The sequence below is a fragment of the Meleagris gallopavo genome, chromosome 2 (genome assembly GCF_905368555.1).
Source record: "Meleagris gallopavo chromosome 2, MGAL_WU_HG_1.1, whole genome shotgun sequence".
Lineage (NCBI taxonomy): Eukaryota > Metazoa > Chordata > Aves > Galliformes > Phasianidae > Meleagris > Meleagris gallopavo.
Window position 1 is genome coordinate 37,337,237 of NC_139405.1, and position 24,051 is coordinate 37,361,287.

Genomic DNA, 24,051 nt, shown 5'->3' on the forward strand with positions numbered 1-24,051 from the left:
CCTTTATGTGACAGAATCATCAGGGGACAATTTTCAGAAGCTGACAAAGCGAGAGGCAGCTGACATCCTTTATTACGGTCATTTGCAAAGGAGCTACAAATCAATTGCTAAAACAACAAGACAAGACTTACCTGGTAGCTTTTTCTCTACAGGCTTCTGCTCAGGGTTGTCAGGACATTTAATTGTCAAAGCTTAAGGAAGAACAGCAAGGCATTAGGGAGTGAATGTCAGGCCCTATTCTGACAGGACACAAAAGCTTTCTAAGTCTGCTTTTATACAGACTGTTTCCTCCCCCCTGCCTCATGTACCCTGTTCTACTTTGCTTCTACCTAAACATTAAAAGATAATGCTTTACAACTCTGTTTAGAAGTTTAAAGAAAAAAAAAAAAAAAGGCTATCAAATTCCTATTCTATCAAATAGGAAACAAAGCTAAGAGAATTTCTACATCTGGGATGTAATCTAGTTTAAGTATATCAACAGCCCCAAAGATCAAAGTTAGCCATATTTTTCCTTGACAGTCCTAAAGTAGTTATATAAATTAAAATACATAATCAGGAAACAGCTGAGTAAGGTTAAAATCTCAAGACTCCTCTGTGGAAAAATCATTCACCCTGGCAGAAGAGAATATCAATACTTTTCTTCCTCACTAAGTCTTAATTAAGAAAATCATTCAGGTTGGATTGCAGGGGAAAAGGAGGTTGCATACAGATGATAAGCAGGTATCCAGTCAAATTCATCGACAAGTATAGTTCTGAGGAGCAAAATAACAAGCTGCAACCCCAGGACCTCTCAAAGGCTTTGGAGCCTCGTGTTCTCCATATACACCCAGGAAACACCAAACTTATAAAAACATTTTCAGTGCAGAAGGAAGTGCTTTGACCATTTCTGGCCTCTTACTCAAAAGTTGATTTTTCAGAGTTAAAGGCTGTTGTCCCTTCAGTTCTCCTTCTTCAGGTGCACCATATTCTACGTAAAGGAAAGCACACATAGACATGAGCACTTTTGAGACTAAAATTCAACAGCAGCCCAAAGAAGAGCAACCACAGAATTGGACTTGTACTTACTAAGGCAAAGAGATGGATATCTGGGATGGGCAGCAAGAAATTCTTCACTGGGTTTGTTTCTCACTGGATCCCAGTGCCCTCCAGCTGCTAGCCAGTCCTTCCCAAATATTTTGCGATAATCAAGCTCTGCTCCTCTTCTCTCATCAGGAAAAATCTGTACTGACACAAGAATGGAGCACAATAAAATGATATGGCTTCCCAGAAAAGAAAATCTCATTCACGACACTGACTCATGCTGTTACTTGTGTTCAGTACATTTTAACTCTACAATAATCTTATAAACCCAATCTCTAAGCACTAACTGATCCATACATTTATGCCCCATTTCCAAAGCGACGGAATAGTCAGTACTTTACTTTTCCCACATCCAAACAAACAATCTGAAAAGAAGCTGAACAAAAATTAATCAAGCAACGATTTGAAATCTGTTTTTCTGCAGACTTGTGCAATTTCTTGATGCATCGCATACCTCAGACTTGTTCAAAACCTCCAATTGACTTATCTTGGCAATAATTAGCTGTCTCAGGGTCTCTGGATTCTTCTCTGTGTCCATTAGAGGGTTATTGCGACACTCCAGTACCTGCAAACTTGGCAGTTTCTCAAGCTCATTGATCGACGACCACTGAAATGGAGGGGAAGAGTCTGTTGAGGAAACATAAAGCTCACTGCATTGCAGAACAATAAGCAGTGACATTGGCCTTTCCTCTGCAGTAACTGTGAATGAAACAATTCTTCTGGACAGCAGAACCAACTACTTCCATGCTCTTCATTTGACAAAGAAAATAATCGTAGTACATTTCATTAAAAAAAACTAGATAAACTGGGAGCTACTCAGCATTTTAGATTGATAGAATTCCACATGAGGAATTACGAGGTAGCAGAGGGATAGGACTCACCACCATAAATCTCTTCAATTGAGATGCTAGGGATCTTTTAAAACTCTGAAATTCCCACCTGTGTGTTGACCAAAGAGTTCAGTATTTGCCTCAAGCTCTTACACAAGCAATCAAATTAATCTCAAAATAGCAAATTGTGAGTTACCTTTAAACAAAGACGTTTACAAAATGTGAAGCTCTCACAAGCGAACCTACCTGTGAGATTTTATTGTCATTTATTGCAAGGCGTTTTAAGGAAGGAAACATTTTAGTCTTGCATCCTAGGAAAAAGAATAAGTCCAAACAATAATGAAAACTTTAAGTGAACAGAATTATAAGACCAAAATAAATGGCTTCTTCTACATACCAAAGTCAGCATCGGGAAAGTGTACAGAAGGTATTCCATTGTTGGTAAGTATTAATTGTTCTAATCTGAAATGTAAAAGATATAATGATTAGTACAGAACATTTTTCGGTAAAAACAAACCTCCCAGAAAAACCCACCTCAAGTTTTGCTTTGTTTTTTAAAAACAAAGATGCAATAGATTTTTGACATCAGTGACAAGTAAACATCAGTAGACAGCACTCAGACCTTAGCAGAGCATTTAGAGAATAAGTGCAGTGATTTCAAGCTTTGCCTCCCTCCAATCTCACTGTGTTTTGCTTTTTTTTTTAATTAAAAAAAAAACAAAACCAACAAAGGACAAATAGATGGAAAGTATGGGATGGCCTGCTCGTGGAAACTGCCCATCACCAATGGTTTTTAATGTCACACCTTCCACCAAAGAGCCCTAACAGCATTCTGCACACTCAAACAACTGTGATGGCTGTGCAGCTACTGATGAACCTCTGTGACACTGTCATGGACACAAAACCATTCCTAAGAAGCCACAACCAAATCTCTTTTGCTTTTCTACAACAACTCTCTACAGTCCTGTTGTCACAGATAAAATGCTGTACATGTTAACACTTAAAGAACTTAGTAAAGTGATAAATAATTTCAGTTTTGTAAGTGTATAATAAAAACTTACTAACACACAAGAATGTCTTGTTTACAGCAAACTAAGATTGTATTGAGATAGCTCAAGTAATTTAGTTACTCTCCTCAAGAGAGCAAAATGCTTCTGTTTTAAGATTCCATTCATCTTCCATGAAGCATAAAAAAACCAAACATATTTCAGTCCACAAAGACTACACAGAAGAATACACAGGAATATACAGGATAAGACAAAGAACTTCCAGCAAATTTGTTTAACAGCTACCTGGGGAGATGTCCTATCAGGTGCAGCTGACTTCCATCCAGGAGCTGGTTGTTTGAAAGGTCTAACAGTTTCAGGGTCTGCAGGACATTATCAGGCCTGCCACATTGAAAAACAATAATAAAGGAAAACAAAAACACCACACAAAAGCAGAATACTTCAGGTTATTTTTCATTAAAATACTAGTTTCCTATGTATATAACTGCATGCAGATAATTGTTCTTATATAAAGTATTGAGAAGTACATCATGTGAAGCTTGCACTGTGTATTTCACAACTATGTCACGGTGACATAAACATTGCAGGAATGTACCTTTATCTGATACATAACTTAGCAGTACATCAGTCACAAAAAACTGATGTATGTTACCCATCTTACCTTTCCAAAACTGTAATATTATTTGAAGTAAGGTATAATTCTTCAAGTACTGGCCATCCTGGAGCACAAAGAAGAACCTACGAGCAAAACATCATTTAATGCAACACAAGTTGGGAAAAAATTATTCCAGAAATTATACTTTATGCAGATTCCCTCAGAATACATTCAGAACTAATCATAGGTCTCAAAACCAGAAATAAGTATTGCAGGTTGCCTAACACTCTTCTTCTTCTAAGCAGCACTTTCTTGTGTCCAGAACTATCAACACAGATAGTTAAAGCTCAGTAAAGACTGGGGCCATGTTGGGGATAATCTGTTGGAATGGCTGGGAAGGATCGGGCACTGGAACAGCCATTGCTGCTGATCAGAAAAGCAAAACATAAATGCAAGATCTATTGCAAAAGAAATAAAGATAAGAAGTAATTTGTCATCATGCAAGTCTGTGATGTTCCTACATGTTTAGTCTCTTCGTGTCAGGAAGTAAATAGTGTGAATGGGAAAGATGGAAAGAAACCTAACAAGAGTCATCAAAGTAATATAACAGAGCTGTTCTCAACTACTTGCATATAAAAAGTTGGGAATTATTAAATGAAATTATCAGGCAGCAAGATCAAAAGCCAAAAGCGATATTTTTTTCATACGGCACATAATTAAATTGATTTTATAAGATGTAGATATAAAAAAATTTGAATAGATCCTCAATGCTGCTAAATAAATCATGAAAGAAAAACCCACAATGATTATTTAAATACAGATTATTTAAACATACGGCCACCAGCTCAGGAAGCCTTGGAATTCCAGATGACATGGTAAGAAGCTCTTGCTGTACGCTTGTCTCTATTGCCTCTAATTTTTCCCAACTGCCTGCCACTTGCTAGTGCCAGCAATATGATGCTGCACCTCTGCTCTAACCCTGTGGTTTTCTTCCCCTATATATAAGATACTAGTTTGAGAACAGAACAACAGACAGATCGCTATGATCTAAATACTGAATGAGAAAATAAATGTAGTTTTGGAGTCAAAACTATGGATTACTCTCAAATGGATTAGCTCAGTTTCCACTTCAATGGTTTCTAAGATATTTTACAGGACATCTTGTCCACCCGAAGATTATCTGGTACATGTTGAACAACCAAAGGAATAATACAGTAATATGCTCTCTCAGTGATACACTAACAGAAATCTCAGATGTATTTTGATGTACACATACAATACAGAAATGAAATAACTTTTTGGAAAACCAATGCTCAGGACAGGTAAATATGGGAGTCGTGCAAAACTGCATGACAGTCTCTACCCTTAGAACATTTCAAAAGAGAAGAACAAATGAAAACAAAAATACAGGTCTTCTTTTTTAAGACCTATCCCCATGCCATATATTCTTACATATGGCAAGATATTATTTTGAAATGCTCTAGATTGCTCTAATTTTCATGAAAACATTTCCAGGATTTTCAGACTTCTTTTACATTCTCATTGACAGTCTCTGCATTACTCTGTGGCTTGGATCACATTCATTATTATTTTCTATTAAAAAGCCAACTTCTCAATGTAACTTCCCATGCAGCTTTAGCAATAACATTTTAAGTGGCTTCTTCACAGAGTATTAATAACATGGAGTGCCTTTAATTCTTCCCTTTTATGTGCCCTGGAACACCACCTCTTTTAAGCACAGGCTTATATCTTATGAGGGAATTAATCAAACAAACGTTAATTTTACAAAAAAGACTTCTGCATCAAAAGCCTCTTTACCAGCTACGCTAAACTGTCAGCTAGAGTGGAGTCTCAAAAGCATATGCAAAATGTTATCTAATTTTAAACTGCTCTGACTAACCAGAGGCTTAGCTTTGAACCTTCGTTACCCGTATTGAACTGTAACCTGCATGAAGTAGTGGTCAGGTGCTGGAATGGGCTGCCCAGGGAGGTGGTGGAGTCACCAACCCTGGAGGTGTTCAAGGAACATTTAGTTGTTGTGTTGAAGGACATGGTTTAGTGAGAACTTGTATGGGGCTGCTGAATCACGACCTGAACCTCTGATTGATCACCTGAGGCGAGCAATGAGTCAACCACAGGAGCACAGGTGAAGGCAAATCACCTGTGCTGCAGGAAGGGGTGGAGCCTGGCTCCACCTCTCCTAGACCCATTTAAGAGCTGACTGCCAGTGGGGAAGGATCTCTTCTGGAGATCTGTTCCACTGGAGTCTATCATGTGAGTCTAGGATAGGGTGAGTGTTCTTTTTTTTCCCCTACTCTAGTGTAATAATTATATCAGTCAAACTCCTGGATATACTGTATCATCTGTATATTCATTAATTGTACAACTATATCATCTATATTTTCATTGATTGTACAGAACTATTAGTGGATAGTTGGACTGAACAATCTTGTAGGTCTTTTTCAACCTTCATGATTCTATAATTCTAAACCAAAGCTGCACAACTCTTTTAGCTACTCTGGTTGGGATGCAAGCCGCTAGTAGCACCAACCTCTTCACAGTGCACAAATTTACTCTGATGTAACTGCATTAGACAGCATCTGTGTTGTCTGTAATCATGAAATTCTTCCATTCAATTCAACATTCATATTGCTGCCATTATGGAAAGATTATCAATTAGTACCAATGGTTTAAAAGGACAATAGATTAATACTAAAAAAAAAAACAAAAAACATAGCAACAATCCTCCTCTAGCCTCAAGAGAAGAAACTGAAAACACTTAACTTCCACTTCAATCAGTACACCAGTTCTGGTAAGTATTCTATTATTGCATAGCAGTTGACAGCAGAAATTTGAAAATTCAGCTGATTTCTCAACACGGTACTTATAAGATCTGATGCAGAGAAATCCAAATAATGAGCTAGTACTAACAAGTCCCTATAAGTAACGTAGTGCTACTGAAAAGGGATTCATAAGGTCTTCTCCTCCAGCCACTCCAGATAAAATGCCATTGCTAACATTTGACAACAGGACTTTGCCCTTAATGAGGTGAGATATCAGGGCAGAATCAATGAAATATTTGCATGTTTCAGTTCCTGAAACAAGTCAGAGCTTAGTTTATTCTGTGCTGAATCTGTGTTGTATGATGTATTTCAAGTATTTTCGTTAGTCAGTTTCATGCTGATGCATAAAGGTGCCAAAGTAACTATTTCACATCATACTGACCCATGTTCTCTTTGCATTTGTTCTATTTACTACATTAAAGCACATACAAACTCTTACTAAACTCAAGGAAACAAAATTTTCAAGTTTTTGAAACATGAAGTGTACTTTAACTGCTTTATCTTGACTTGGTAGTTTACAGATGTAAATGAAGTCAAACATTTCTCATTAAACTCCTGTGCCAATATAATCTAGATTTCCAACAAATACAGTTATGTTACAGCACCTTTCCTAAGGATGATCACATTTCAGAAGAATAATATAATGTATAAATATTTACTGTGCTTTACTTGTCTAAAAATCTAGCAGTATTAAAAAAAACTTAGAAAGTTATTACCTCTGTCCATGTTATCTCAGTCTGATTAAGTGCCAGTGTTGTCAACTTTGAAAATGCACTAGATTTAGAAATTGATGTAGATGGAAATTTCATTTTGTTTCCACTGTGCAAAGAGAGTAATTATTAGCATAAATTGAAATCTAATTGTTCATGAAGTCATGCAATTGGAATTACAGAGTAAGGACAAAAATGAGCATAATTTAAAAAAAAAGTCACTGATAGCATTTCATGCACCTAAAAACACTACAAGATATAATTCTACTTACATTCAAACTCATTCTTTCCTAATTTACCTTCCTACTTCATGCATGCATATTTACTCACCTGTGGCTTCCCCCACACCTTCCTTCCCTACATTTGAAACTTGAAAATAATGGCTTTCTTTAATAAGAAATGAAATTAAGCCTGATTTGGGGCTTAAACTCCTTATTTCTGTTTCATTCTCAGTAGTTTCAATCAGCACTATGTAGAAAATGTGGACAGCAAAAATATCACTATCAAACAGTTAAAAGATTCAATACTGAAGATTTCAAATTAGTTTTCGTTATCTGCCCCTCATAAAAGTTCTTATTTCTTTCTTAAAGTCTGATGTACTTGAGTATTAGTACAAGAAATCGCTCAATGTAGTTACACTATTTTTTTTTCCCATTTAAACAAGTTCTGAGAGAGTTCGTAGACTTTATTGGTGGATTGGATACTTCCTCCAACACTACTTGTGCACACAAATTCATTAACAGACCTACCTGGTAACTTTTTAAGAATAAACTCTTGACAGAAGATCAAAACAATTAAAAAAAATTTCAAACTATAAGCTGCAAATTCCACCCTTGCTTCCATTTTGCATTCCAATTTTATCACAAACAACTTCTAAGTACCCATAAGCCTAGGCCACATTTCTCAACAATGGAAATGAAAAGATTATTTAAAGTAAACTAAGGTAATTTTTCCATATTCTCACACATGCTGATAATAATAAATCACAACTACATATGCTTTATACAATGTTAAACCCTAATATTACAAATAGCACCCAGGTTGTAATACCTATTCAGTGCTAAACACTGAAGAATATATATTCTTAAATAGTTGTAGGTGTTTTATAGCTAACCTGAGAAAAATATAACCAAATACAAACATTGGGTACACCTTATTATAGCAACTCAGTGTTTATTTCAATCTAGCTTACATTGCTTTCAAATTATTCTAGCTACACTGTGTGTATCATACAGCGAAGGTTTTGGAAGTTGTTAGTAGGACAAGAGATCACATATGCAAGCATGTATATACAGTCTTAAACAGTGAGATTTAAAATAAAAAAAGTAATTAAAACTTAGCTGTCATTAAAACCAATACTGAAGCACTCAATTATCTTCTGAAAGTTGACCTCATATCTAAAGTAGTCTCTTCTTTTTTTTTCCTTACCTCCAAAGGAACAGAAATCCAAATATGAATATTTATACCTGATATCAAGTGTTTCCAGATTCGGAACTTGAGAAGCAATATCTATTACTGTATCCCAGTATGCCACCAGATTTTTTGATAGATCTATATGTCTGATATCTGAAATTTCATATTAAGAAAACAAACATCTCAAGCCTGAAATTCCTTTTTCAGGAACTAGAATTAGGTTTTGGTTTTGAATCAAATAAGGGAAAATGGAATATATTTTTGCTATCCCTAAGAGGTACTACCATTCAGTTACAGCAAACTTTACATTCATCTGTACAGAAAGTGCAGCACAGAAATGGCTTAGAGGTGTTGTAAAAGAGCTTAACTTTACAAATCTTAAAAAGGATAAATTTCTGCATTGATAGCAATTTTTACCAGTCCCCATAAATGAAATAACTGGCTTTGATTTTTTTGTAACATTGCTGTAACATGTAGTCCACTGAATACATTATTTGTTACATATTTGAAACCTGTGGTACCTACAGAACAAATCAACTGTGTTTTTATATGGTAAGCTATTCTAGAGTTGTATTGAAAAAAAAAAAATTAAAAAATCCTATAGCTGGAAACTTCTGAAACTGCAGCCACAGTAATAACCTCCAATAATATTGCTATTTTCAGTCACTATCTGCATTCTTCCTCAAAAACTGTGGGCTCCTACATTTTAACTCTGTAAACACTGAACTGAGCTTATAAATACAAACTTCAATTTTAAATATTTTTTGTAACAAAAGGATAAAGATACTCTTCCTCGTTCCTTGAAATGAACACTCAGTGTTAAAATACAAACTTTATTTGTGGTATTGCATTATATAGCAAATACTCCAAAAGGATACTAGCACACGTTCCACTGATTTCCTCTTTCTGGCCCGCGTGGCTCACTGTGCATTCATGCACTGAGATATGTACCAGTCGGTGCAGCTGGCTAAATGAAGAAGAACACGCTGTTAAGCAATCTTCAAACACAAACGTGCACAATGCATAAGCACCTGGTTGTTACAAAAAAAAAATATTTTTTTCATAAATATCTCCTTGAGAATGAGTGTCATACACTATATCTCTCTTGTATACCTCTTGTACTACAAAACAGGTCTGGTTGAATCACACTTCTTCTCTCCCACTTTCCGCTTCCCCTTCACGCACCTCTCCTCTGCCTCCCACAGATTACATCTGATACACATCAGAAAAAGTCATAAAACAGACAAAATGTATGCAAACTGGAATTTAGTTTGGCATTTCCAAGTAATTCTTTTTGTAATAGTTTTTTGCAAGGAGTTCTAAGTAATTTTATATTCTTTATATCACTTATGAAAAAAGGGGGGAAAAAGGCATTTTTGACTGTTAAATACGTTCTGGGAGACAAAAGGAATACAGTTGTGGAATACTAGCTCAGAGAGCAGACTGTCACCTACTGAACTGATACCTCGCTGGTGCTGGAGGCCATTCAAACTGCAGTCTATTGCACATCATTAAATCAGTTTCTTTTTTCTTACCCTCACAAATAAATGGAAATTGACATGGACTACTGAAAGACATCAGTAGCTGTACAGTGACTTTCTGACTTCCTTCTCTTTGTTACATAGTCATTGCTGATACCATTAAACTAAAATGAAACAAGAAGGACCATATTTATATTCAGAAAATCCACTTATTTGAAATAGACCAGGAATGTATATATACAAAGTTATAAAACACATTATTGATGATACAAAAAAAATCTTAACTGTGTGCAATTTGGCAATTGTAGCTGCTACACAAGTGGAGTCAATACACTGATCCAACAGAAAACTAGCCTACACAACAGTGAATGGTTTCATACTGGCTCAACAAGCCAAACCAGCTCACCTTTTGGTGAGCAGAAACAGAGAAAGGGAACAAGCAAGGCCAATCCTTTTGTCAGCAGCAAACAATCACATCAGATCAAAATACTATGTGAAATTATAGACTCAATATCTTAAATTTCAAGCGACCTTTAATTTGTCAACAAGTATCTTGAACTTAGGGAAAACAATATTCCAATAGTCATGGAATAAGACCTTAGGAACTGAGGACCATATGATTTTGCTTTCCTTATTATCAAACTAGTATTTGACACGAGCGTATCTTAGATTTTACATTACGCTTGCCTTTGTTTTTTTTCAATAGAATCTCTGCCAACAAATTCCACGGTCTTCTTTCCAAATACACACGTATTCTCTATTCCATTTTGAGCATCTTGTTTTTCATTCAATCCATACCGGCCCTTTACTGCAGTAAGAAAATCTACTCCGAAATTTGCTTTGTTTGGGCGGATAAATGACCCTCCTCTGGGATGCCTGGAAAAGAGCAAGGAAACGGCGAAAGATGAAAAGTTACCATTAGAATGATTTAAAAAAGAGAAAGCTTAAAAACTGATTATTACTTTATAAAAAATACCACGAACCAAAGCAGTCAGAGAGCAACTGTACGGACTAATATCAGACATCTCTACTCCTGCTCAGCAAAACTAGGCAATATTTGCAAAGTATCACTGCTAGTATTTGACACAAGTTTACATTGTAAGATACTGTAAGAACTGAAACGCATCAATACCAAATGTACTCAAACGTGAACATTACCACATCAGTGGTGGTGCCATTGTCAGTGCCAATAGCAGAAAAAACTGCCCGGTTCTTTCCAAACTCATTATGAACTCATTCTTACTCAGCAAATCAAGTTTCTACCAATTGACAGACACAAACTTACCTCAAATCATGTGACAAATACGTCTGGAGTCTTAGCTCTACCTAAGACCCATAAGAACACTCAGAATAGTAGCCATTTCACCTGAATAATTCATTTGAAATGTTGAGATTGAGAATGTACTTTGTCCTTTCATCCAAAAAAAAAAAAAAAAAAAAATGACATAAGAAGTGGTACAATTTGTATCTTATCTCATACTAACTCAAATAAATAAAAAAAAATAATAGTAACTTAGTAAAATTTTGAAACTGAATATTCAACAAAATTACCAAACTAATGCACATTCTACGCAGTCCTATGAAATGTCTGAGTTTCTCTTGTGCTGAAAAAAAACCACATAACAATTTCTAGCCATGTAATTGCTTTGACAATTTCTATCAGAATTAGAAAGGAAATAGTAGGGTGAACTGGCAAAGACAAGTTGTGGAAGTGGTGGTATCACAGAACAGATGGAGGATATAATAGGAGGATCAGCCAGAAAACAGCAGGAATAAAATTGGTAGTTATGATTACCTGTCTGCCTTCCAGCTGAGAAGAGCACTGACTTTGATTGGAAAGTACCCAGGAGGAAGAAACCACTTACGTAAATAAAATTCTTTTCAAGACATCACATAAGCATTGAGTGGCTCATTAACAAACCATAATATACATCATCAACTCTACTGAATCCAAAATTCTCTCAGAAAAACAGTAACTAGAGACCATGAATCCTATGGATCCATCACAAGGAGATGGGCACCATATATTCATATTGTAATTAAAAAAATCAGTACTGGAAAATGCCTCTGCTAGTTTTATTCATTAATATTTGCAGTATTTACATAAGTGCTTTCATATCCTAATAATAATCTGGATTGAAACAAGATATTATTTACTCTAAATACTTCACTTTTCATACTCAACACAAATTTTCAATTATGTACATTTTTGCTCCAGCAACACCTTTTTGAGCCCTTCTTCCCATTTCTTTGAAGTTATTCTTCATAATTTGCAAACATTTGATTAATTCAAATGTTCAATTTTCTCTAACATAAATTTGTGACACCTTCTTAATACAACTTATTTTAACAATAAATCACATTTTCACTACCTTATTAACTATACCTCTTGCAAGTGAAGTACATCATTCATATTTTAGTATTTACTCAAGTCAAATAGCTCCGTAGATAGTAGATGCTTCAAGATCCTACCAGCTCTAGCAATTGTTCTTACTTATCTGTAACTTACCTTACCTCCTGCTGTGTATTTAGTTTGAAATCTTCCATTCTTCTTCCCATCACCTTGTCTCTCCCCATTTTGTCATCTCTATTCCTTTGCACTCAAAAATTTTGTTTTTTCTCTTCTCTCTCCAGCTCACTCATCGGAGTTAATCTTAAACCCTCCATACCAGCATCCTTCTCATCATGCTGTTTATCCCTGGCACAGACAAAGCCTTTGGACCTCTCCATTACCATACTGCTTCCTAAACCCATTTCTTACCTCTCGGGTCACTGTTTCCATTGACACCCCTTTTCTCTCACTATCTTTTCAGAAGCCAGTTCTACCCTCGAGGAAAAAAAAGAAAACAAGGAAACTAGCTTGCCCTGTTTTCCAAGCACTAAGGTGATCTGAAGCTACAGTTAAATATGGTACATTTCTTCTCTCAAGCCTCTCCTATTTTTTTGTTACTGTTGTCTTGTTTTGATTAGAGAAAGATCACGGGCATTCTCTCTCCTGTTTTTGTCACTTCTGAGTATTCTCCCTTTTAGCACAAACTTACGTAATGTATAATCAAATCCATTCCACAGTCTCTTTTTTCGGTTCAATTTTATTAATCTTACCTGCCTTTTCAAGAACTGTCCAAGAGAAGGTCAGAAGAGATTTTGCAATAAGACCTTATTTTCAGGCATGATTACATGTTCAAGGAGAGCTGTACTCTCCTTGAACATGTAACTTGTTTCCCCTAAAATACATTCCCTGTATTAATCTTCACACTAGGGAATAGGAGCTGTACAAGCCACATGCCCATATCACACAACCAATGTACAGCACCTGGACTCATGAAGGAGCATGCCTATAGGCATCCAATCTTCATAACTGGAAAACAAAGAGATCACAGAATATCCAAAGTGGAAGGGAGCCACAGGGATCATTAAGCCCAGGTCCCAGCTCCACACAGCACCACCTCAAATCCAAACCCTGAGAACGATGTCCAAACACTCCTTGAACTGCAGCACTCGGGGCCGTGCCCACAGCCCTGTGCAGCCCGTTCCATGCCCACCGCCCTCTGGTGCAGCACCTGTCCCCAACCCCCACTGCCCTCCCCTGACACAACTCCATGCCATTCCCTCGGGCCCTGTTACTGTCACACAGAGCACAGCTCAGCGCTGCCCCTCCGCTCCCTGTGAGGAGCTGCAGCCGCCATCAGGCCTCCCCTCAGCTCCTCTGCTTTGGGCTGAGCACACCCAGAGACCTCCAATGCTCCCCATGCATCTTGACCTCTGGACTTTTTCACTGTCTTTGTAGTCCTCCTTTGGATGCTGTCTCATAGTTTCATGCCCTTCTCATATTGGAATATGTCCAATCTGGGCTCTGGCAATCAGCTAGTGAGAGAGATCTTGGTATTGTTGTCCTGGATCATAAAGGTAGACAGAAAGCTTTCTTTGTCCAGTACTGGCTGTTTTGCAATGAATACAGCAAGATAGTTATCATGGGTGAAGGCATACACACTACAGTGATCAGACGGTGTCAGAAATGTCAGCTATTTGAACCTATGCACCTCATCTAGATGGTCTGTAAACAGATTTTTTCCTTTTAGGGGGAGGTTCTCAATAAATCAGACTTCTTTTAAAAGAAACTACATGCTGTAATAAAGAAAATCCTTCAAATTTTATTTTAGAATAGAGGCTGTGATTGCTGTGACATCAAACAAAACTGGTGAGTGACACCTAGGATTAATCTGCTATGATGTATCAAATTCCCGACTACACAGCAGAAGCTTTGAAGATGTCAGCAAGTAATTGAAGTTCTTGCAAGTTAACCTCAGTCAAACAGACGTGAAAGCTGACTCTGAACTTTCCCAAAACAAGAGAAGAAAAAAATTGGACACCTGCAGTTCCAGATGCTCACTTGAAGGTTCTACATTCACAAGAACCGCTTAGAGCAGCTTTATTTCAACACCCTTCTACTGCCAGCAGAGGGCAGAAGTCGCAGATGAGTACAGCAGCACCACAGAGAAACAACCAAACCTTCCTACCTGAGACCTTCCAAGGCTAAAAGCAGCCTTGAAAATGCATTCTCCCCTTAGCACACAGCAACTGCTTTTTCTTCATAGATACTAAAATGACAATGACATCTTCCTGTATCTAAAGAACTTCTTTGTGTTCTAAGTAGATATTTTGGGAGGTGAATTTGCCATTCTTGAAGGAGAGAGCTTAATTTAATATGAAGAGGTCCTTTTTTTAGGTAGCAACACAAATGTCATGCAAACAGTAATGCCTGATGGTCACAGCTGCTGTCTATAAATTTAAAAACGTGTCCCTATACAACTTATAAAAGTCAGCTGAAGAAACTGAAAATATGCAATGCCTTTGGCAAGGATAGTCCGCCATTTCAGGACTAAAAAATACACAAAAATCAAAGTTCCCAGCAGAAGTAAAATTAATAATGCAAGGAGGGTGTGGGATGGGAGAGGAGGTCACAAAGAACAACAAAAAACAAGCAGTTGTAATTCAGCAATTTTGAACATAGCAGAGAATCAAGTTTTACAGTTACAGTGCTTCCCTACTTTTCTCCGTCTGGGCAAACCTAGGGAAAGGCCTTAACATTTAATATGGTCAACACTCTTAGTAACAGTGCCAGCTGAAAGTCAGAAGTGTCTGGGGAAGAACGAAGCTATTCTTTGGCAGGAGGTAAGAGCTCTTTCAATTATGAATCAAAACACGCCGTGTGTTACAACAGGAAGTCACTCCCAACTTAGGAAATAAGCACAGAAGTACGTCAGCCAGTACTGGGCAGTCCAGCAAAATGGCACAGATGAAAACGGCTGCTAAAATAGCAATGCATGTGTAAACACTGCGTGCGAAAGGAATACCTGAAACTGTCTGAGAGGATGCCTGTTCAAAAACCCAGGATAGCTAAGGAGGAAGATGAGCCTTTTGCCACACTAAGCAGTAACCAGGGAATTGCTCAGGCTCTTTTTCCAACGGGAGGAGGAAGACCTCAGATCGAAGGAAGCACAAGAGAAACCTAAACGTTTTTTAATTCGGGGAAAAAGAAGAGAATGCCAAAGCAACAGTCGAGACTTGGTTTAACACTGCCAAAAGTCACCCTGCTGGCAGCATCACTTCTTCCTTCTCTTCACATGAGAGCTGGATCACCCACATGTCTCACAGGAGATGTGGGGACACACATGCCTAGGGTAGGCATGTGCACTTCAGCCCACATCTCCCAGGGAGTAACTTTGCTAACGGGTGCATGGGACAAAAACTTTGTTTTGAAAGCATACTCGTGTTTCAAAAGCTGTATATAATCTTTAAGACTATTTTAAGGCTTGATTACTCAACTCTCATTTCACCTGAAGTTACGTGATACACTACTGCAACTGAAGGTCAAAATAATAGCTTCCTCCGTTTCTATGGAACAAGACTTTATTATGAGGAAAAAGATTGAAAGAAATGTCACAGTATGCACTGTTATTTCCAGATAATCCAGATTTGATGAACACGCTCACAATGTCAGCGTATTCTGAAGCACTGCTATAACGTCCACTGGTTCTCATACTCTTTAAGAAGTTGAATTAGTACCACATAACATATGATTCAAACACTGCCACAAAACAAATATATTTAGTCCTAGTTCCATAAAACTCATTACAAAGACCACAGAGAATTGTATGCAGTTCTACAGATTTAACCAAATAAGGACTACCAAGAAGATCCCCTGGTAAGGGAAATTGCATATTCAGTTGTACTTCCCTCTTAGAATGCCATTTTGAAACATCTCTCTCTCTCTTTTTTTTTTTTTTTTTTTTTTTTTTGTGAAGCACTCTTTTCAAAGTCACCTTAGAAAGAATTAAGAATTAAAAAAAAAAAAAAAAGTCCTTTCATTGCATTTATTTACAGTATTGTATGGAAACTGCTGAATCACGGCCTGAACCTCTGATTGATCACCTGAGGTGAGCAGTGAGTCAGCCACAGGAGCACAGGTGAAGGCAATTCACCTGTGCTGCAGGAAGGGGTGGAGCCTGGCTCCACCTCTCCTAGACCCATTTAAGAGCTGACTGCCAGTGGGGGAGGATCTTTTCTGGACATTTCTTCTCTGGAGTTTTGTGGCAAACCCAGGATGCAGGTAAGCATTCTATCTATTCTCTTTTTGTTATTATAACCTGCTTAGCCAAATTCTCTTGTTTATTTCATAATTATAGCATCTTTATATTCATTGATTATACAAGTATGAAATATTCCATCAGCTGCTATTGCTCATCAGAATTCAGAGTGTTAGAGAAGCAGTTTTCTAAGTTAAGGATATTACTGACAAGGTTTGAGAAAAAAAAACATGTAACATGTAAAAAATGTATTTTTATATATGTATATATACATACACTACATAAAGAAACACTGTAAAAAATTTACTACTATATTTGAAAAAAAAATAGAGCAAAGACTTGGTGATTTTGTGCTGGTTTTCTTTTGGGGGGGTGAGGGGAGTTAGTTTTTATAACTTTTTGACAAAAGGAGGTGTTCATTTTTAGTGAAGCTTGACTTCATCTTCACAATTGGTACATGAACTACAAGCCTATGTGCATAAATTATGCCTGTTCTCTGTCTCCAGAGAGACTAAAGAAAGCAGAGTACAAAGGACAGGTATTGTAAGGACAAGATGCTGAAAGATTACTATATTAAAATTGTTATGGATTATGTGCAGCCTCATTCAGAAAGTTGATTTTTGAAGTAAGAATTGAAATTATTCTCTGAGCTTGCATTCCCTAGGAGCATACTAATGGTTGCTGGAAAAGCAGAAGAGTCTACACACATATATAAATATTATACATACAGATGTAAATCTTTCAGGTTCTTGAAATCCAGAACATCTTCAGTTGATTCTTCTGTCCACAGAGAATGGAATGGCCAGCTAATTACTTTACTATTTTGCCTACAGCAGAATATAACCAGCTTCAACTTGGAAACTTCAATTGAATTCAAAGCATTTAAGAAGCAACTTCTGTTGATAAATTCAGAAGATGTGGTTGCCTTAACAATTTTCTACTCTTTAGCTAAGAAAAATCATGTAACGTTGAATTAATTTTCTTCCATAAAGACAGTCCTCATGCTCCTCAAGCCTCACTTTATTTTTATCATTAGTTAAAGGGAGGGGAAAAGTTCTCCCAGACTTCTTTCTTTTTTGTAAAGAACAGATTTTGTTTTATCATCTCACTTTCTGCTAATGAAGTCTCTAGGGTTCCCATCATACGCAAATGTGGAAGTGGAAAAGATACAGAAGACTTTCACTACTGAATATAACCTACCTTTTCCTGCTGATCCCTGTTTAGCTAAGGATAACCAATAGCATTCCCAGAAGGGATTTCAAAATAGCTACTTTTAATTCTGAATTTTTTAATAGGTAAACTCTATTGATTCAATGTGTGGCTGAACAGCTCCGCTTGCTGGCTTGAGAGAAACTTTAATGTGAACCGATAACAAAGTACACATATTCTCGTCTATTCTTTAAGGAGCCCTGAATGCTCCCAGGTCCTGATGGAAAACCCCCCTTGCTCCTTCAGGGCATTTTACTTGTCCCCATAAGATCTTTTAGCAGATGCAAGACTAGGCTTACTTTCCCTGCAATATAGGAATAATCGTTTTAATCTCAGATCTTTTCTTCACTGTGATATTTTACAGCCACAGCACTATGACATGGAAGGGACTGGGAACTACATTTGGATAAGAGGAAGTGATAAGAGTCGCATATTCAAAGAAATGGGATGCCATTCAGAGGGACCTTAACAGGCTAGAAAGGTGGGCCTGGGAGAACCTAATGAGGTTCAACACAGCAAAGTGCAAGGCTTTGCACTTGGTTCAGAGGAATCCCAGGCATCCATACAGAGTGGAAGGAGCAGTCCTCAAAAGCAGCCTGCAGAGAAGGACCTGGGTGTCCTGACAGATGAAAAACTTAACATGAGCCAGCAGTGTGCCCTTGCGGCTCAGAAAGCAAATGGTATCCTGGGCTCCATCAGAAGAGGGGTGGCCAGCAGGGACAGGGAGGTGATTGTCCCCCTCTATGCTGCTCTTGTGAGGCCCCATCTGGAGTACTGTGTTCAGGTCTGCAGCCACCAGTACAAGAAAGACAGAGCTGTTGAAGAGGGTCCAGAGGAGAGCCACAAAGATGATCAGGGGACTGGAGCACCTTCCCTATGAAGACAGGCTGAGGGAGCTGGGCTTCTTCAGCCTGGAGGAAAGAAGGCTGTGGGGTGACCTCATTGCAGCCTTTCAGTAACTAAAGGGAGCCTACAGACAGCAGGGGAATCAACTCTTTGAAAGGGTAGATAACTGCAGGATGAGGGGAAATGGTTTGAAGTTGATGGAGGGGAGATTTAGGTTGGATGTCAGGGGGAAGTTCTTTACAGAGAGAGTGGTGAGGTGCTGGAACAGGCTGCCCAGAGAGGTTGTGGGTGCCCCGTCCCTGGAGGTGTTCAAGGCCAGGTTGGATGGAGCCCTGGGCAGCCCGGTCTAGTATTAAATGTGGAGGTTGGTGGCCCTGCCTGTGGCAGGGGGGTTGGAGATTCATGATCCTTGAGGTCCCTTCCAACCCTGGCCATTCTGCATGTAATTCTGTGTGAAATGGAAACAATCTTAATTTCCACTAGCCGAAAACACAAGCTCTAGAGTTAGCAAACACAGGCACCATGACTATATGTTTTTAATTATTCTTTCAGAGGAAATTCTCATAACAAATTCTTTCTGGTGAATTATTCATTGAAAGCAAAATGAAGTGGATATAGAAATATACTATCTCTGGCTCAGAAAAATCTCTGAACCATGATTAGCCAAAACTAGCAGTACCCTGAAAAACTGATTACTATGTACTCTTCTTGTTCTTTCACACTCGTCCAGTCACCTGTTATTAGCCAATGTCAGAGGCAGGAGAGGAAGCATCACAAATCTTTGGAATCACTGAATTCAGCTATTCTTTTGACTCGCATTCACAAAGAAGTTTAAAAAGAAAAAGATTATTTGCTTATCTTATTGCCAGTAACTTAAACTTTATCTATGTAAATTAGCAGGGGGAATTCCTTTGTCTTACATTTTTTGATAAAGCAAAGAGAAACTTCATCCTAAAGTAAGGCTGCAAGACTACAGGCAACTTTTAATCCATTGTCTTGTTTTGCCACTTCATATTGTGGTCAAGAACACCATTAACATAACACCACACACAATCTTCAAAAGCAGGCAATAGAAAACAGGAAAAATATGAGAGCAGGTCAAGTATTTCTGTGATACAGCCATGGAATATTGTTGTATTCTCTATCACTCCAGGACCTTACTGAGCTAGTAGCCCTTAATATTTTAAGAGTCACTGATGAACTTTTCTTCTATGAATTCATCCACTTAACTCTTACTTTTGTTCTTAAACTTAAAGCTTTTAGCAGCTGCAGTATCCCCTGAGACAGAAATCAACAGCTTGCTGCTGTTGGCATTGCCCCTGAAGACCTGCATTCCACAGTTTCAAATGTGTTAAATGTTTGAGTCTTCAAGTTTAAATATGATGTACATAGACACATTTTAAATATGTTTATAAACTTTTAAAGGCCACACAACTATACTGTGTTTTCCACACATTAAACGTAACTGAACTTAATAATTACTCACTGGTACAAGTGAATCCAAATAATTAACAGGAATTTGGTGTTTTGTCATAACAACATGCGTGAAAGCCATTTTAAAGGCAAACCAAAACTATATCTAAGAGAGTTAATAATGATCAATATTTCACTTACATAGAAAGGTAAGTAGCACATACCGACTCCCTTTTTGAAGTAGACTGTAAAGGGCTACTCAAGGTAACATCAGGAGTAACAATATAAAAAACAATTACATTTTATGACATACCCCTGAAACCATCAGTTCTACTTTCTAGGGATTTACTGCATTGCAATCCCTGTAACTGATCAATAACTACGCAACAGTCTTTTTGGCATAGCTAGTCACGACATCCAGACTCATCTTTTTAAAAACTGGCAAACTGATAACAAAATGATGTATCATAAAAATTGAGGAAGTGCATTTTCTCATGGCCGTTTTGCCAATATGCATGACATGTTAACACGAGGAATAAACTCACCTGCATTTAAAATACTGCGTTCCTTCATAGGTACCATCATGTTTTCCTCTCTGAGGATCATCCCATTCCACTCCAAGCCAAATTCCTGAAAAATATTGTAGCTACGTTTTTATATTTATGGTATCATAGACACAGAAACATGGAACAAACCTCTGAGGTTCGCCTAGCCTTTCCACACAAAACAGGGGATTATATCTAGCCCTAGACCAAGTTACTCAGCTAAGTCTCTATCTAGCCAGATCTTGAAGATCTCTGAGAGATTTCAACCTCTCTGAGTAGCCTGTTTCAGTGCTACATTACTTTTGTACTTAAAAAGACTTTCTTGTTGTCAAATCTGAACCTTCCATGACACAATTTGTGGCTATTGCCCATTATTATATAATTTAATACCTGCAAGAAGAATTTGCCACTGTCATCTTCATAACAGTCTGCAAAAAGGCTGTAAGGCTACTATTAGATGTCACTTAATTTTGCTCTTTACCACACTACCCAAGCCTAGCTCCCTTGACTTGTCTACACGAGACGTGGTCTACAGATGTGGTCCTCTGGGCAGCTTCATACTGGATAATCTCCAGTTTATCCTCATTCCTCTTGCACTGGAATGGCTCAAACCAGATACAATATACTGAGTGCAAACTTACAAAGAACATCTGCCCTCAGAAGGGGGCAACAGATTCCTTTAATTTGTTGGCCATGTTCATCATTCTACAGTAACTTGGTACAATGCACACTTTGCCTCTGTCAAAAGCTCACTGTTGGTTCACATCCATCCACGTAAATTATCAAGTTCTTTACAACATGCCCTGTAAGCTACTAGTGTTTGCCAGTTTGTATTGATACATGGGTTTATTTCACACTACACGTGGAAATTCATACCTCTAGAATCTCTTAGGCCCAAATCTAAAGTTCATTAACCTTGGCCTGTATTGCAGTTCTGGTTACATCAGACAGTTGAGAGTGAACTCTGTGTATTTCCAGACAATAATGAAGATGTTGAACAATAATGATCCACAGTTTAGTTCTTGGTTACTCATATATTACCAGGCAGCTGTCAAATCATTGATTATCATTTTTCTGCTTGACAGACCAGTGGACTTTCAATCCACCTAACAGTCTTTTCAGCTGGTTTGTATTTCTCCAGCTTCCAAACAATTACTATTATAATTATTATTTAGACATTGTCTAAAAAGTTTTATTAAAGAATATTACATCCCCCATTCTCTTCATCCATATTCCTAGTCATATAATCACAGCAAGACCTTTCATTTTTGACAAAGGTCAAGGTATTCCAATTATCATCTTGTCCTTCTATGTACCTGGAAACAGATTCCAGGGGAATGTGCTCATGATCCTTCTGTGAGGTGAGGATGATGAACCTACGGTTCCCTGGTCCTCTTTCTTGCTCCTTCTAGAACGGAATGCAATGCTGGTCACCTCCAAGCATTAAGCAATCTTCCCATCCCATCATCAGTTTTTCAAAGATGGCATAGAGTGCTCTCACAGCTGAACTGGTCAGATCTTTCAGCAAACGGAGCTGAATCTTATTTTGTTCCAAGCACTGGAGTATGGAATCACAGGAGTGCCCAGACTGTTTATCTCTTACTGCTGACTGCCTCCTCCTAACACTGTGCCTGTACACAGAGAGATCAGCAAGCACAGTTCACAGAATCATTCAGGTTAGAAAAGACCAGTAAGACCATCCAACCATCCGCCTGTCCCACTGTGCTCACCAACCACTCAGTGTCACATCCACATGTTTCCAGAACACCTCCAGGGACCACCGCATCACTTCCCTGGGCACCCTATGCCTCACTGCTCTTTCTGAGAAGGAATGTTTCCTAATAACCAACCTCAAACTCAACTTAAAGCGGCTACCTCTCATCCCAGCACTGTTACCAGCGAGAAGAGGCTGAACCCTGCCTCGCTACAACCTTCTTTCAGGTCATGAGAGCTAAAGAAAAAAGAGGTGCTAAGAGCTTTTGGTAGTAAAGAAACTGTAACCACCTCCAACCAGAAGGACTTAGGCTCCTCTGCCTTGTAAACAGAATTTACCTGAGTTAGGAGTTGCCATATCTACACAAAGATACACGCAGGTACAAAACACGTAAACTGTTAGCTTCCACTTATCGCAGCTGAATTAAGAGAAGCACCATTAGAATTGCAGCTGGCCACTGTTTGGGCTGTTCGGCCCGGCGCTGCTTACCTGCATGAGGCGGGACGCTGCCGACGTAGCGCACGGTGCCGTACTCCGTGCCACACAGCACTCTCCTGCCCAGCGCGTCAGCGGGCACACAGGCGGCCATCCCGGTCCTCACACACCTGCAGTGACGGAACCGACGTCCTTAACACGGCCGAGGCGCTGCCGTTACAGCGGGCTCTCCTCGCACAGCCCAGCAGCGCGGTGACTGCAGGTAAGCCTCGCCAGCCGGCCCCAGCGCTCCTCCTCACGGAGCGGGCTGGTGGCGATTGAGAGCCCGCAGCCTCCGTGCGCCCCAGGCCCCGGGCGTGAGGCTGTTATAGCGAACGGCAGCCCCTCGGCCCGGGGCCACGGCTGTGGGAACGGAGGGTCGCGCCGGCCGGGGCCACACACCCGTTCTATTGGTGGCTGCGCGTGGAGACCATCCGCCGGCAGCCACGGCCCACCGCACGCCGACCCCCAGCCCTCTTCCGCGCTCCGCAGCCGGGCGCCTACCTCCCGCCCCGCCTCGTCGGACGGCACACTGCCATTGGCCGCACGGCCTCAGCGCCGCCCTATCCCAGCCATACGCCCGAGCCATAGTCGCGAGGCGGCGCCGCCATAGAGCCTTCCGGGTAACGGCGTTCGGCGGCGCCGCCCGTTCCGTGCGGCCCGCCCTTCCCTGGGCGGTGCCCCCGAAGCGCCGCGGGTCGTGAGGTGCTGGTGGTGCTCCCCGCCCCGGAGCAGACGGCAGCCTCGTGCGGGACGCGAACACCGCCCCTCTGGCTCTGCGCAGCGCTGCCCTGCGGGGGGTGTCCAGTACCCACAGATTAATGCTGAAGGCCTTGGCTGCGTTCTGTAAGTAGCAATTGCTGGTTAATTAGAACAATATTGCCTCAATTTTGGGACCGCAAGGACTTGAAACTGTTGCGCCGGTAACAAAGAGGCTGTTCCAGTGCTGTGCCTCTGCTGTTACTACCTGACATTAAGTGACTCTGTATGTGCTTTAAGCAGACAGCTCAGCTGGTTCCGTGACTGCTTGCAGGTCTTCGGTAACGCTAGTATATGCCGGACAAAGTGGTTTGGATAATAAGTCCTGTCCTAAGTATGCAGCACACCAGTGAGTTGCTGGTGTTGCCATTTTCTCCGGGTTCCTGTGCCTGTTCCTCTCCCGCAGAGGGCAGCCTTGGAACAACGCGTTGTCAGCGATGCTGAAATTACGTGGACGTAGGTGGTGGTACAACGACAAAAGCGGTGGCACCAAGTCCCCCTGCTCTGCACTTGTGAGTCAGTCGCTGTTCCTTCCTAAGTACTAA

The 24,051-nt window shown here is 39.4% G+C and overlaps 1 protein-coding gene across 3 annotated transcripts in view; it reads right to left on the reverse strand.

The window, feature by feature from the left end:
* The window catches only part of TBCE (tubulin folding cofactor E), a 25,923-nt gene extending 1,919 nt beyond the window's left edge, over window positions 1–24,004 (reverse strand). The window contains exons 1-15 of one of the 3 annotated variants that reach the window (XM_085219702.1): window positions 23,252–24,004; window positions 22,763–22,878; window positions 20,560–20,644; window positions 10,647–10,835; window positions 9,357–9,445; window positions 8,532–8,631; window positions 7,072–7,174; window positions 3,579–3,655; window positions 3,203–3,298; window positions 2,308–2,372; window positions 2,157–2,221; window positions 1,535–1,687; window positions 1,066–1,219; window positions 899–967; window positions 132–191 (exon numbers count right to left, since the gene is read on the reverse strand). In XM_085219702.1, coding sequence (XP_085075828.1) covers window positions 132–191; window positions 899–967; window positions 1,066–1,219; window positions 1,535–1,687; window positions 2,157–2,221; window positions 2,308–2,372; window positions 3,203–3,298; window positions 3,579–3,655; window positions 7,072–7,174; window positions 8,532–8,631; window positions 9,357–9,445; window positions 10,647–10,835; window positions 20,560–20,644; window positions 22,763–22,878; window positions 23,252–23,286 — 1,456 coding nt within the window. In that variant the 5' untranslated portion in view covers window positions 23,287–24,004. Of the gene's footprint in view, window positions 1–131; window positions 192–898; window positions 968–1,065; window positions 1,220–1,534; window positions 1,688–2,156; window positions 2,222–2,307; window positions 2,373–3,202; window positions 3,299–3,578; window positions 3,656–7,071; window positions 7,175–8,531; window positions 8,632–9,356; window positions 9,446–10,646; window positions 10,836–20,559; window positions 20,645–21,875; window positions 21,968–22,762 lie in introns of all 3 variants that reach the window. The other 2 variants (XM_085219703.1, XM_085219704.1) reach the window with 2 other exon arrangements.
* Window positions 24,005–24,051: the final 47 nt, after the last annotated feature.